Source organism: Aquila chrysaetos, chromosome 7, assembly GCF_900496995.4.
Source record: "Aquila chrysaetos chrysaetos chromosome 7, bAquChr1.4, whole genome shotgun sequence".
Classification (NCBI taxonomy): domain Eukaryota; kingdom Metazoa; phylum Chordata; class Aves; order Accipitriformes; family Accipitridae; genus Aquila; species Aquila chrysaetos.
In genome coordinates, this window is record NC_044010.1 from 38,136,891 (window position 1) to 38,149,596 (window position 12,706).

The window sequence follows — 12,706 nt, forward strand, 5'->3', positions numbered from 1 at the left end:
ACTAAATACGTGCCGTGCAAACACCTTGAATTCTCTAGGCTGCATTGTAAACCCTCCTAGCCAGCACAAAGGTGCTGCAAGCATTAAATTGAGCCTCGGAAGTCCGCTGTAGTATCAGTGAGCAAGAATAATTTATGAAGGTGGTACAAGTGGTAACAGTTTGCTATAGTTGTGGGTTTTTTCTTCTGTTGGTACTTGGTGGAAACAGGGTAGTTCAAAGACTACAGTGTTTGTAAGTATCAGTAATGCCCTGAGCATTCAAATCTTGATTCTTAGAAACCTTTTGCAGTGGAAACAAACCTCTTTACAATGGGAAACATTTATAGGGAGAGGTAAAATGTTTGTTGCTTTTATTTGGCTTAATGTGTTACATAGAAATGGAATTAAGTCATTCTAATCAGTTTATCCACTCAAAAGATTAGTTGGTACTAAATGTTTTGTTTCCGTGAGTGTACGTTCATTACCAATCCAAAATCAGTACTGTCCCAGAACCGTTACTGTGTGGCACTCATTGAAAGCACTCTGTGAAACAAATTTGCATTATCTTTTTATCTGCGGTAAGATATTGCCTACTTCAAATAAATGAACAACGTATTTGCTTTCTTGTTGGCAGTTTCAGTAGACTGGCTAAGGTTTGGGCAGAGCATCAGACCAAACTATGCTTTTGCCAATTACAGGCAGCTTTTTCAAGTAAGCAGTGTAGACTAGAACTCTACAATGTCTTTGTACATGCTCTCTGGATAAGTAATTCCTGTTTCAAAGATTGTCCAAATTGATATTTTTACTTTTGTATGGCATGTTTCACTGAAGAATCTTAGTGCTCATATATAAGTCTTGTCTCACAGTCTGCAGGGTAGGATAGAATATTCCTCAATTTATAAAAGTATAAATCAAGCAAAAGGGAAACTACTGATTTGCCTTACTGGATATATTTAAAAAAAATTAAACTTAAGGAAAAAATAACTGTGTTAAAAGCTTAACCTATGAACAAAACTTATTAAAACTGTTTTAGTTTAATGCAGTGATGTTCTTCATTTCCATGTTTGACACACATCACCTTGACTCAATTTTGTTTTTATTTCCATTTAGGACGTGTAGGAACACCTCATTTTATGGCCCCAGAAGTTGTAAAAAGGGAACCTTATGGGAAGCCTGTAGATGTTTGGGGTTGTGGCGTGATCCTTTTTATCCTGCTAAGCGGTTGTTTGCCTTTTTATGGAACCAAGGAAAGATTATTTGAAGGCATTATTAAAGGAAAATACAAGGTAAATGACAGTGTACCTGAATCCTTTTCCAGTGAGATGAGCTTTGCTGGTAAAATTTCTGGAATTTGATTTTTGTATTTAGGCTGATTTAAATATGAAGCTTATAGAAATCTGTCTGTGTTACACAGGAAGAGAGATGATTTTCTCTCTCCAGTCTATCTTGTTCCTGCTGTGTTTTTTATCAAAGTTAGGAATTAGAATACAGAAATATTTACTCAGATGAAATAATAAATGGGTGCAACAACTAGCCCTTAATTATACATTGGGCTTGGTAGGATTACATAAGGTTTAGCTGTGAAGTATAACATACTGTATTTTACCTTAGTTTTATGGATCATTTAATATTTTTAATCAACTAAAAGAACTATCATAAAGGCTGGTCATCAAGTTGCCTTTGTTTAAAACAAAATGCATGTTACTGTAAAAATGTAGTTATGCATTTTTCTTTTTAGTACAGTATGTGTTGAAGTACAGCTGATGATTCAAAACGAGCCACTTGCAGCTGAAAGCAAATTGGTGTGCGTGCAAGATAAACGTGTTTCATAACATAAGCATCCTAGAGCCATTATGGAGATAAATTTAAAGCTTTGACTTCACTGTTTTTGCGGTTTTGTCTAAGATGAGTTTTGCTCTATTTTGCAACCAAGCTCATACATGATCTGTGTATTAGCCAATTAAGAGTGGAAACTTCTAAAACTGCCTGATTGTCTGTAATATGGTTTAGGAAGTATTTTATTATATGAATTTAACAGTAGTCTGCTAAAATTTAAGTGACAGCAGTGGTACTGCACTTGGTCAGAAGCACGTTTTTCATTCTTTAAACTTTGTATTGCTAAAAACAGTAGGATTTCTTCATGGCATTAGCTTTGGGATTACATAGACTGGTAGGCGTTCCAGTTTCACTTTACAGAAGATTTTTTTATGGAATCTCTTAAGCAGCTAAAAGCTTCTGGAACCGTACAAGTTAACTTTTCTTTGTTTAAAAAAAAGTCATGGCCAGCACATTGTGTCTTCTCAGTTCCTTTTCTGTTCCTGTTTCCACAATAATATGTCTATTCAGTGAAAATACTGTAATGATTTCAAAACAGTCTTGCTGCAAATTTGCAATTACCTTCATTTCATTAGAGCTGAAAAAGAAATGACAAATCACAACTATAAATGTGCATTTCATAGCCATATAATGTTCCTGAGTGCTCCAATTTAAAGCCATCATTTTTCGTAAAGACTGATTTTAAATAAAATGGACCTCTTTAAATGAAGAGATTATAACATTGAAGAGAGTCTGGTTATAGTTTTGAATTTTCATTTAGTACCTTATAAAATTAGCAGTGTACCATTTAAATAAAACTTAAGCTCTTCATAAATTAAAGAAATATTAGAAATAGCTTAAGGATAGAATCCTTCATCACAGAAAGAATTTTCTTACTTTAGTTTGGCTTTATCGAGTGTCCATCATCTTGACCAGTTGGACATAAACCTACATATGCATAAGATGAAAATATATTCTAAATCATCCTTCACATTGTTTCTCCTAAAGACACAGTTTTGCTCTAAAAAGTGTTGCAATTGCTTATACAGTTGATCACATGTCAGTATGCTTTCCTACCTGAGTGGCTGAAGATGCTTAACTGTTGTAAAGTTGAAAGGAATTTATTGGGAAGAGCCATTGTCCATGATACCTGTGGGACAGGACCAGAGTAGTTCACAACAGGCATTAGCTTACTACCTTCTTACTCAGCAACCCTGGCATGAAATTGTGGGTTGCTATAGATAGTCATGCCATTCCTTATACTGATTTCAGGAGTAGATTTAATTTCTAAATTTATCATAGGCATAGTTAACGGTCAGACAAAGCCTAATTATTTTTTCTTTTTCTAGTGAAGGGTCACTTTTATCTGAAGAAAATGTAGCATAGGTAGAAAATTATACTGTAATTATAAGATAATACCAAGGATATGTCAGCTTTTATGTGATACAGTGCTCACTGTTTTCAATTTTTTATGCCATTTCAATAGCAACTAATGTACAATTTTTGTAAGTTATTAAAAAACTTAGAAACTTCCTTTTACTATAATAAAATGTTTACAAATACCAACCACTGTTAAATCTCTGCAATTACTTTACATAAAAAGTAGGTTCTTTTCTATATTCTTATTACTAATGTATTTTCTTTTTTATTCCTTGTAATCAGATGAATCCTAGGCAATGGAGCCATATTTCTGAAAGTGCCAAAGATCTGGTACGTCGCATGCTTATGCTGGATCCAGCAGAAAGGATAACAGTATATGAAGCACTGAATCATCCCTGGTTAAAGGTAGTAAAAGCAGCTGTTTACATACCAGTTTCCTCTTCAAGGGAGAAAAAGATTTATTTCTTTTTTTCTTTGAACTTTTCAAAGTAGGCATGACATTGTACAAAATGTGTGATAATATGTTTTAAATGCTTTGTAAGATTAGAGCCTGAGATTTTGATAATTGCCAGACTTGAACTCTTGCTTAACAGCAAGAGCAAACTCACTTAGGCATCTTCGGCAGCATCAGAGTACAGGGAGTAGGGCTGCGTAGAATAAAGCATGAAGAAGGTCTTCATGCGTCTTTCTGCGGCTCTCAAACTCCAGAGGAGTAATTTCTGATGTCGTCTTTGCTCAGTTATAACTAGGCCTCTTTCATATTACGCATGTAGCCTTGCAGTTTATTGCAGTGCATTATGCTACTTAACTGTGCTGCTTTCTTACATTAGACTCCTGAAATATCCCACCAGAGTGAAGGAAGTAGGTAGTGGTGTGTTGCTCAAAGGCTGCTGTAACTACATAAAATTGTATGGCAGCTGGTAATCAAATTATTTTGCAGTGGTGGCAGAATTTACAACACATTTTGAGCCAGTGGAAGAGTAGTTGCTGGAAACAGAAGATTAACAACAGGAGCAGGAGAATATACACCTAGCTTCTCAGTAGTCCCATTAATAGGCTGTGCTAAACATTGGAGTTGGAGAATGATGGGTGTGTTGCAGATTTAAAAGGTAGCAAGTACTGGTTCAGAGCATTGTATTTTCTTTGGCAGAAACTGCTTAATCAACTATTTTTCTTTGTTATCCTCTACTTTTCTGTAGTGTGGGCCCAGGGTAGGGAGAGTCATAATATCATTAACTTAAACAGGGCACTTACTTGGAAAGGGTGCTGTTCTGATGTCTGCTCCTGGGCTGTTTAAATGTTCTACATTAGACAAATATTGACCAAAAAAACCAAAACCACAAAAAAAGAACCTTGGAAGCACAGGCTCATATGTTTTTCCTCCAGGTAAATGGTCTAACTACTAGTGAATGGAGTTGTTCTTCCACTTCTCTGCTTATTTTCTGGCTCTGACACTTGTATTCCAAGCTGCAGAATGGTCTAGCTTATAAAAGGAGGGCAGGAGTGTGCACTCTTGGAGAGTGGTTAAGGCACTCTTCTGAATATTGGGAAACTGTGGGTTCAAACCTTTCTACTCGAAAGGAGCCGAAGTTCTGTCTGTTCATCTGGGGCATACATAGTGCATCAAATATTTCAAAGAGCATAGGAATGAGCACCATGTTTGGGAATCCCAAATGATCATACTCCAGTGACTGAGTTTGTGGTAAACATAGGTGATCTGGTTTTACCTGCTTGTAATTTGACTTTTTCCTCATTTTGTGAGCTTACCCATATTTAGATGCCAAAGCAAGGGTTTTGTTGAGGGTTATTTTGGCAGAAAACTTTGCCATTTTTTGTTGTTTGAGCAACTAAGCTGATTAGGCTTTTTAAAAAAGATAATTCTGTAATGCAAATATGCAAGTTCTTCCTATGTAGCATAGCACTTTTGATGTCTGTAGTCTTTTTCTGATCTTTCCACTATTTGTTGAAAGACAAGCAAGGAGAAAGATTTAGTTTAAGACAACTTTGTTTCCAAGCTTAGGCCAGCATTCTGTCAGTCAGTCCTCTCTTATTTTTGCCTGTGATAAACTGCCTTCCCTGCTGACTCAGAATTTTCTTCTAAACCATTTATAGATAGCAGCCAAATACAGCATGAGACAGGGACATCTTTAGTGCCATAAAGAGACTGAATTACTTCTGCCAGTGATTTCACTCTGATTCAGGAGATGCATGTGATAAACATTTACATTTAATTAATAAGTGTGTGTAGCTTCTGTGATGATTTGGGGCAGGGGAAGAAAGTAGTCAGTGCTGCAAGTTCCACCCCCACTATCCGCTGTTCGTTGGCAAATTTTTCATCTGCATCTGCAATGGAGAATTCTTCCTGTAAGCTTGCACCTGGTGTCAGCAGCCATCGAGCTGGCACTTCCTGCTCTGTATCAAGCACCCATTCAAAGAGTGCTTGACCACATTGCTTCACTGGGATTTGTGAATCCCAAGAAGCAGAACTACTTTGTGCTTGCCAGTTTCAAAGTTCAATGCTAGCCACAGACTGACTAACAGCACAAGAGTAAAACAAAAGGCTAGGGTCTTACTACAAAATGGGAAACAAAATTACAAAAATAAAATATCCCTGGCCCAAGTTAAGAATTCTTTCAAAATATCTTAATCCCTCTCAGTTTCTTGAAGTTTTCCTTAAGTTGCAACAAATCCTCATTCTCCTTAGGATACTTACTAGCTGGTACGTTTCTTGCCTAGTTTCTTAATGTCGAGAGAATATTAAGAGCCTGTATTTAATGTTTCTTTTGTTTTGTTTTTGCGGGGTTTTTTAAGGAGAGAGATCGCTATGCATACAAGATTCATCTTCCAGAAACAGTAGAACAATTGAGAAAATTCAATGCAAGACGAAAACTAAAGGTAAAATGAATGTAGTGTTAAAACAATATAACTATGTAACTTGAATTTTGTGTGATACTTTATTCATTTTTAAAGTGCTAAGAGAAATCTATGCTCTGAAGTCAGCAATAAAATAAAAAGTTGAAACAGGCCTTCACAGTTGTTTATTGCAATGGTGTCTTGTTAAGGGTGTTCCTCATAAACAGCACTTTCTCTTAGGTGGTTTGTATGTCCAGGTAATGCTTTCATTAAAATGTTAGCTAGGACATTTTAGAATATCACCTGTTTTCCTGCTCTAGCGCAGTTTCAGATCTTTCCCAGATTTCTTCCTGGGGAGGCCACTATATTTAGTCTCCTGAGAGCTTTTATACCAGTGCTATTTGTTTTCTACCATTTTATCCGAAGCACTGTTCTGCAGAATGTTTCCTGCAATTATTTGTTGTCCATTTTGCCTACTGCCACAACTGTAAGACATTAAAACCTGAGTGCTTAAACTGTAATTTACTTGAAAAAGTAAATATGTCAGAGCAGATAAACATTTTTCTGGCTTTGTAACTTCCCACGTAACACTCATTCTGGGATTATTACATTTTCATATAGACATATTATGGATGTCAAATATCCTAGCGCTGTCAGTGTCAGATTCTGACAATTTCTCAAATAACAACATATTGTGTTGCTTTAAAGCGTGGATTTTTATACTTGCTAAGCCATCCAGTCTAGGTAAGAGGGGAAAGAGCAATAAATTAGTTCTTTTGTTTACATTGTACTATGGGAATGTATGCCTCACACTTATTATTTTAAAATGCTTTCCCATAAAGAATTGTTCTCATGAATCCTCTCGTAAAGAATATATTTACTGTTTATTAGAGTAGTGTATGACCAGATCTTCTGTTAGATATGGTCACTGGTAACAGTGAAGCAGAGCTGAAGACTATAAAATTTATTTATTCTTCACTGAGAAGGTCGCCACATGAAAGACCTCAGGAGACCGAGTGATCCAAGGTGTCTGGAAATGTTTCATTATCCTTCTTTGTGTAATTTAGACTTTGTGGATATTTTTATTCAGGGGGCAGTACTAGCAGCTGTGTCAAGCCACAAATTCAACTCCTTCTATGGTGACCCCCCTGAAGAGCTGCCAGACTTCTCTGAAGACCCCACCTCCTCAGGTATTTTAACAGAAAGTATATTTACTGCAGTCAACCTGTCTTAATTCTGTGCTGACTAGAGTACCAAGTATTTACTAATTTCTCATTTCATAAAGTTGCATATTAAGTTAACGTTTAAATGGGAAAGCATAAGTAGTTTTCAGTCCTAATGGTGTTAGTGACTGCAGAAAATGAAGAAAATCTCTGCACAGTTGTAATTTTCTACAGAAATTCTGTCTGATTTTTTTTATTTGTTGTATGTACATTTAATTACAAATAGTGCTGTAATCTCATATGTATATTACTTGAGCGTAAAAGCTTATTGACATTTTGTCTTGAATTCTTAGGCAGGAGCAAGGTTCTCATACCTTACTAATAGTTATTTATAAAAAGAAGCCATTGAGTACCAGAGTTTCTTGACCTCCTGTTTTAAAGAACAGTATGATTAAGATGTCTCCTCTTTAAAGCACGCTGGACAGTATTTCTGATACTATAACCCAGACCCCCAAATCTTCAGAGACAATACATGTACTTCAGGGACCTCCCAACATACTTCGAAGGGGAGGATAATACCTTTGCTGTGCTGTGAGCACCTAGCTAGGCCTTGGGCAGGACAGTGATCTTACTCCAAGCAGTCCTTTTGTCCTCAGCCCATATTCAGGAACTTAAATAACCTGGCAGTCCCTATACTAACACAGTCCTGTCATAGTTATGTATCTTAATTTTGATATAACATTACTCACAACATTTGCAGTGCAAAAGTCTGGGTTGTTCTGTCTGATCTAAAATTAGAGTTGGTCTGTCTGATCTAAAAAAAGTTAAATGAACTTTTAAGAAAAATTTAAGGCCAATAGGACACTCTCTTCTATTTTTCTAAACAACAAAGTAGTACTTGCAGAATATTTTAGCTATACACTGACTTTACTAGAAGACATTTCAGGAACTTAATTACATGTGCTGAACTGCTGTGTGATAATTCTCTTTCCCAATGTTTTTATAGGTAAGAAAATTACTTACTGACTGCATATTTCTGCTCTTTCATATGAGCAAGTAATTTTTATAAATTATTTCAGCGTCATTGATATAGGAATTGGGGGCAATTTTTTTTGGTTGAAATTCTTAAATTTCAATTCTTGGAATTCAAGTTTGAGTACTTAAATTAAAAGGTTGCTTTGTCCTTAGAGATGCACACTGCTCATAATTTCCATAGAAGTGAATGGGAATCTCGGATCATTTATTGCAAATGGGTAATTACAACCTCATGGCTTAACTTCAGGCAGCCAGCTTTTGAATACTTGATGTACTTGTAAGTAAGGATCCATATATTCTTTTAAAGAAAGAATAAGTTGGGTTTACTTCATCCAGAATTACTTGCAGTGCTTTAATTTTTCTTCACAGCTACTTCCCCCATTTCAATAAAATGAATAGGCCACCAACATGATTGGCAGTGGCAACTTTCCCAATCTAAAAACTGCAGTTCCTCTTTCCAGTTTCAGTCTGACATCAACAGGGCATGTGTCTTCCTCATAGAGTGATGTAATTGCAGATTATCAGTATACGGCAAAGGTACAAGTTCTATTTTTTCCGCACACAGAATACATGAATCCAGTACACATGTAAACTCTACAAAATACCTGTGCTGGATCCATTGTTATCTTGTGTTCATCTCTGAAATAACTGAAACAATAGCTTGGATTTCTCAAGGAAGTGTAGTTATTCTCCAAAATAACATTGTTGATCTTGCTGATGGGAGATCGTAGTGATCAGGACACCATACTAACCGGGTAGTTTTCGTGATGTTTCCCTGACTGACTACATTAGCTGATAAAATACTTAATATCGCAGGATAAACACTGAGGCTTGCAAGAAAAGATACTGCAACTTTCGGCTTCTGAAATTGCTAGATATGGAAATCTATTTTGTTTCCTCTTCAGAAGTACACTAATAAAGGTTTCAAATATTTCTAGCTTGTAAAGATAGGCTCTTTTGATGATTCTAAACTAAACTAGTTTATAGAAATTAGACATAAAACTCTTGAATTGCAGTAGAAACTTGACTATCTTAAGGTTATTTAAGTTTCCTTCCTAACACCCCATAATGTTATTCCAGATCATAAACCCTAATGAAAAGCGATTAATATTTAAATGTTGTTGCCTATTTAATCCTCCCATAAAATTCCATGAAGCTTATCATTAAAATTAAATGATTTGTCAGAAAGGGGCAAATGTGGAACTCCTACTGAGATAAAGATGCAGAAATATAAATGCTTATTAGGTTATGCAAATTGTATATCCTGTCCTCCTCCAGGTCTTTCTAAACACAGAAACAGAAAATTTTCAGTCCTGTCTTTTTTCCAGATTAATCTAGAGGTGTTCTTCTTCAGAGTTCAGTAAACCTGAGTTTGCTGGAACCTTTGAGCATCCTCCTATACTACCAGAGTAATAGCCTGGGATATGAAGGCACTATAGGCAGCAAGTCAGATGAATCACAAAGGATATTCTTGTTAGAGAGCTTTGCAATGAGGGTCAGCAAATTGCTTAACTAAATTAGATGGGAATGAACACAGATAAAGTTCATTTAAAGTCAACCAGGTATTTTTCTGTATACATCTTCCTTTCATTCATACAGAGCGTGCTAATAATTCTTGGTTCCCACAGCTTGTCCTGGGTGATCTATTTCCTCTTTCATCAGCAACTGTCCTCTGAAGGACTTAACTTAATCCCGCTATCATTCTGTTGGTAACGTGGCAGAAGTCAGTCTTGCTGAATTCTGAGGGAGTATGATAAAGGCTTTTAAAATGTTTTGGAAAATTAGGTAAATATTTTTAAACTAAAATATTACTTTACTGCTGATAGGCTGTGTTCAGTAACTTCTTTAGTAAAGCCACTAAACAGCTCAAATGACATCTTGCAAGTATTTTTTGCCAGAATGTAAAACTTTTGACTTTCAGGTTGCCTGTCTTCAAGACATTGTAAAATGTCCATTTCCCAAGGCAGTGAATGTTTTGGATATTTTTAATATGCTGAAACAAACATAAATCAGAAGTTAGCAATCAGCAGCTCTAAAGGCTAAATCTGGCACGTGAGAAAAATTGGCCTAGTAGAGAGTATTTGAAGTGGACCGTGAAATTAATTAGGTGCCAGAGAAATTCACAGTTTGCTCTCTGCTGCCCTTCCCCATCCAACTCCCTCCCCTCTCCCCTGCCCTCCCTGGCCCTCCTATCACCTGGTTGCACATTAGATCAAGACGGAGGATTTCCTCCGATTGTGTCATATGCTGACCATTTGTCCCCTAACAGAGAGTACAGAGGTATAATTTTCACGTTTTTTGATAAGAATGCCTCAGGCTGCAGAATGAACATCACCAGGGTAAAACTTTTAATTTTTCCTCCTTTTGCTTCTTCAGCTCCCCCATTCTGCGGCAGCCCAAGGAAAGGCTGTGGAATTGTTTGACATTTTGACTTGGGAAGCTGAATTCAGGAAGACCTTTTAGTTTACTTTGGAGTTTTAAGTAGATTCAGGATGTTTAATTTTTTAGGCCAACAGTTAGAAAAGCCCATAAATTGAAGAGGTTTTTTATAACTTTCTGTTTCCAAAAACCTTTTTGTAGCCACATTTTCAGAACTACTGAGTCAGCGTTGGAGTTAAGCCAGTGGATAGTCCATAGTCTTTGGAAACCTGCATAACTGATTTTTAATTAAAGCAAACCTTACCTTTTGGCTAAAGGACTTTCTCTGTAATGCCTGATTGAATTGCTTGGTTTAGTGTGCTCATATTCTGAAATGTGACTAACAGCTTTCAGACTAGCTTTTTGCTGCAAACGGTTCTAGATTCCTGTAAGGCATTTTATGATGCTGTGTTTCGGTTCAACCACAGAGAAAGCACAGCAGCATATTTTATAAGAGACTGACCAAATGTATGTATGTAGCCTAGGCTAACAAATAGCGCTGTTGCAGTACTTCCTGAACATTTACGTGCTTTCTGAGCTCTGTGGTAACAGTGTAAGGTGATGAACATAGAAGCAGTGTTTTTGCATTGCACAGAAAGCAGGCACATTTAGTCTATGTCAGTGTTTCTAGTTTGTTTTCTCAAACTGCAAGGCACAAACTTCATATGGCATTTTTACAAATGCATTTTGCTATTTTGTCTCAGGGTTTCTGTATGTAAATTGAAATTTTCGTTCTTTTTTATCTTGTTAGAATCTATATTGTCATATCAAATGAGAAATTTTTAACAGTATGAGATATTGATTTTCAAATTTGAAAGTAATAATAATGGGAAAAAAGGTAAATCTGATAGTCTTTCAGAGTGAGATCAAACAGCAAATGTATGGCCAAGTTGTAAAATCCCTGTTTCCAACATACGTGGAACTAACTTAACTCACAATTTAATGAGTGTTTAGTAGTTTTATGGGATTTAGATTCCATGAAATATGGGCAATATAAGCCCATATCTTATAAACGGTCTCATGGACACAAGGAAGAAAAAGAAATACTGTAGTTACACAAAAATTACCTATGATTTTGTAAATATTTGCAAAGGGTCTTGTGTAACATTTTTCAGTATGAGTGCTTGGGGAAAAAAAGATTACATTCACCTTATAATTTACTGTTATTAAATCCTTATCTAGTATTACAGGTATAACTGACTATCAGTTTTGAGATCACAAGTTTGAGTGTGATACTCCATTATTATCTTTATGATTTTTCAGCTATTTAATCTTTGTTCTGGTACATTTAAGTACAAAAACTTTTAAGTATATAAAGCCACTGTAAATTAAAATCAATAATAAAGTGATTGTATTTCTAAATAGTTCTCATAATGGTTATCACTGCAACTTTTGTAAAACAATTTATTTCAATATAATATTGCTAAATTCTAGCTAGTAAATATATTAATTAATATGATGTTATGCTTCGTTTGCAGTATGTTGAAATAGTTTGTCAGTTCACCTCTTACAATATTCTTACTTTAAGTCTTTTTTTGTCCACGAGTTTTTTAAAATAGTTTAACCAATGTTGAGAAAAGTCTGGTATTATAGATACCTAACACTGCATACATGTGCTACCCTCCCATTGCCAAGTGTTTGTTTTCCTCCCATCCCAGTCGCAAGTTGCATTTGCTTCACACATAGAAACCATATTAAAAAAAACGGGGGGGTCCTGTCACTTTGTTCATACTATTTTGTGGCTAAACTAGTGTGCTAGGTTGCAGCTTTATAAATCGCTTGTTCTGAAATCTTCATACTGTTTGTTGTTTGTCCAAATGCTGCCTTCCTACTAGGACTTCTAGCAGCAGAAAGTAGGTATCCCTTTGTTTTCCTTTAAGGCATATCATTCAGCTATGGTGTGTGTCTTTGCATGTTTAAAAATCAGCTTTCTTCTCTTCTCTTTGCTATTTTCAGTTTTAATACTGCCTGTTCAAGAAAAATAGCCCATATGTTTTTGACTAAATCTTTCTATAACTTTGAAAGTATAATTACCCAGAAGTAACATGATTTCCAGGGAATTC

At 35.8% G+C, this 12,706-nt stretch overlaps 1 protein-coding gene across 23 annotated transcripts in view; it reads left to right on the forward strand.

Moving 5' to 3' along the window:
• The window catches only part of CASK (calcium/calmodulin dependent serine protein kinase), a 243,228-nt gene that overhangs the window by 157,993 nt on the left and 72,529 nt on the right, over positions 1-12,706 (forward strand). For 17 of the 23 annotated variants that reach the window (XM_030019535.2, XM_030019539.2, XM_030019537.2 and 14 more), the window contains 5 exons: positions 1,090-1,265; positions 3,457-3,579; positions 5,986-6,069; positions 7,118-7,217; positions 12,479-12,496. In XM_030019535.2, coding sequence (XP_029875395.1) covers positions 1,090-1,265; positions 3,457-3,579; positions 5,986-6,069; positions 7,118-7,217; positions 12,479-12,496 — 501 coding nt within the window. The remainder of the gene's footprint in view (positions 1-1,089; positions 1,266-3,456; positions 3,580-5,985; positions 6,070-7,117; positions 7,218-12,478; positions 12,497-12,706) is intronic. The other 6 variants (XM_030019538.2, XM_030019545.2, XM_030019555.2 and 3 more) reach the window with 1 other exon arrangement.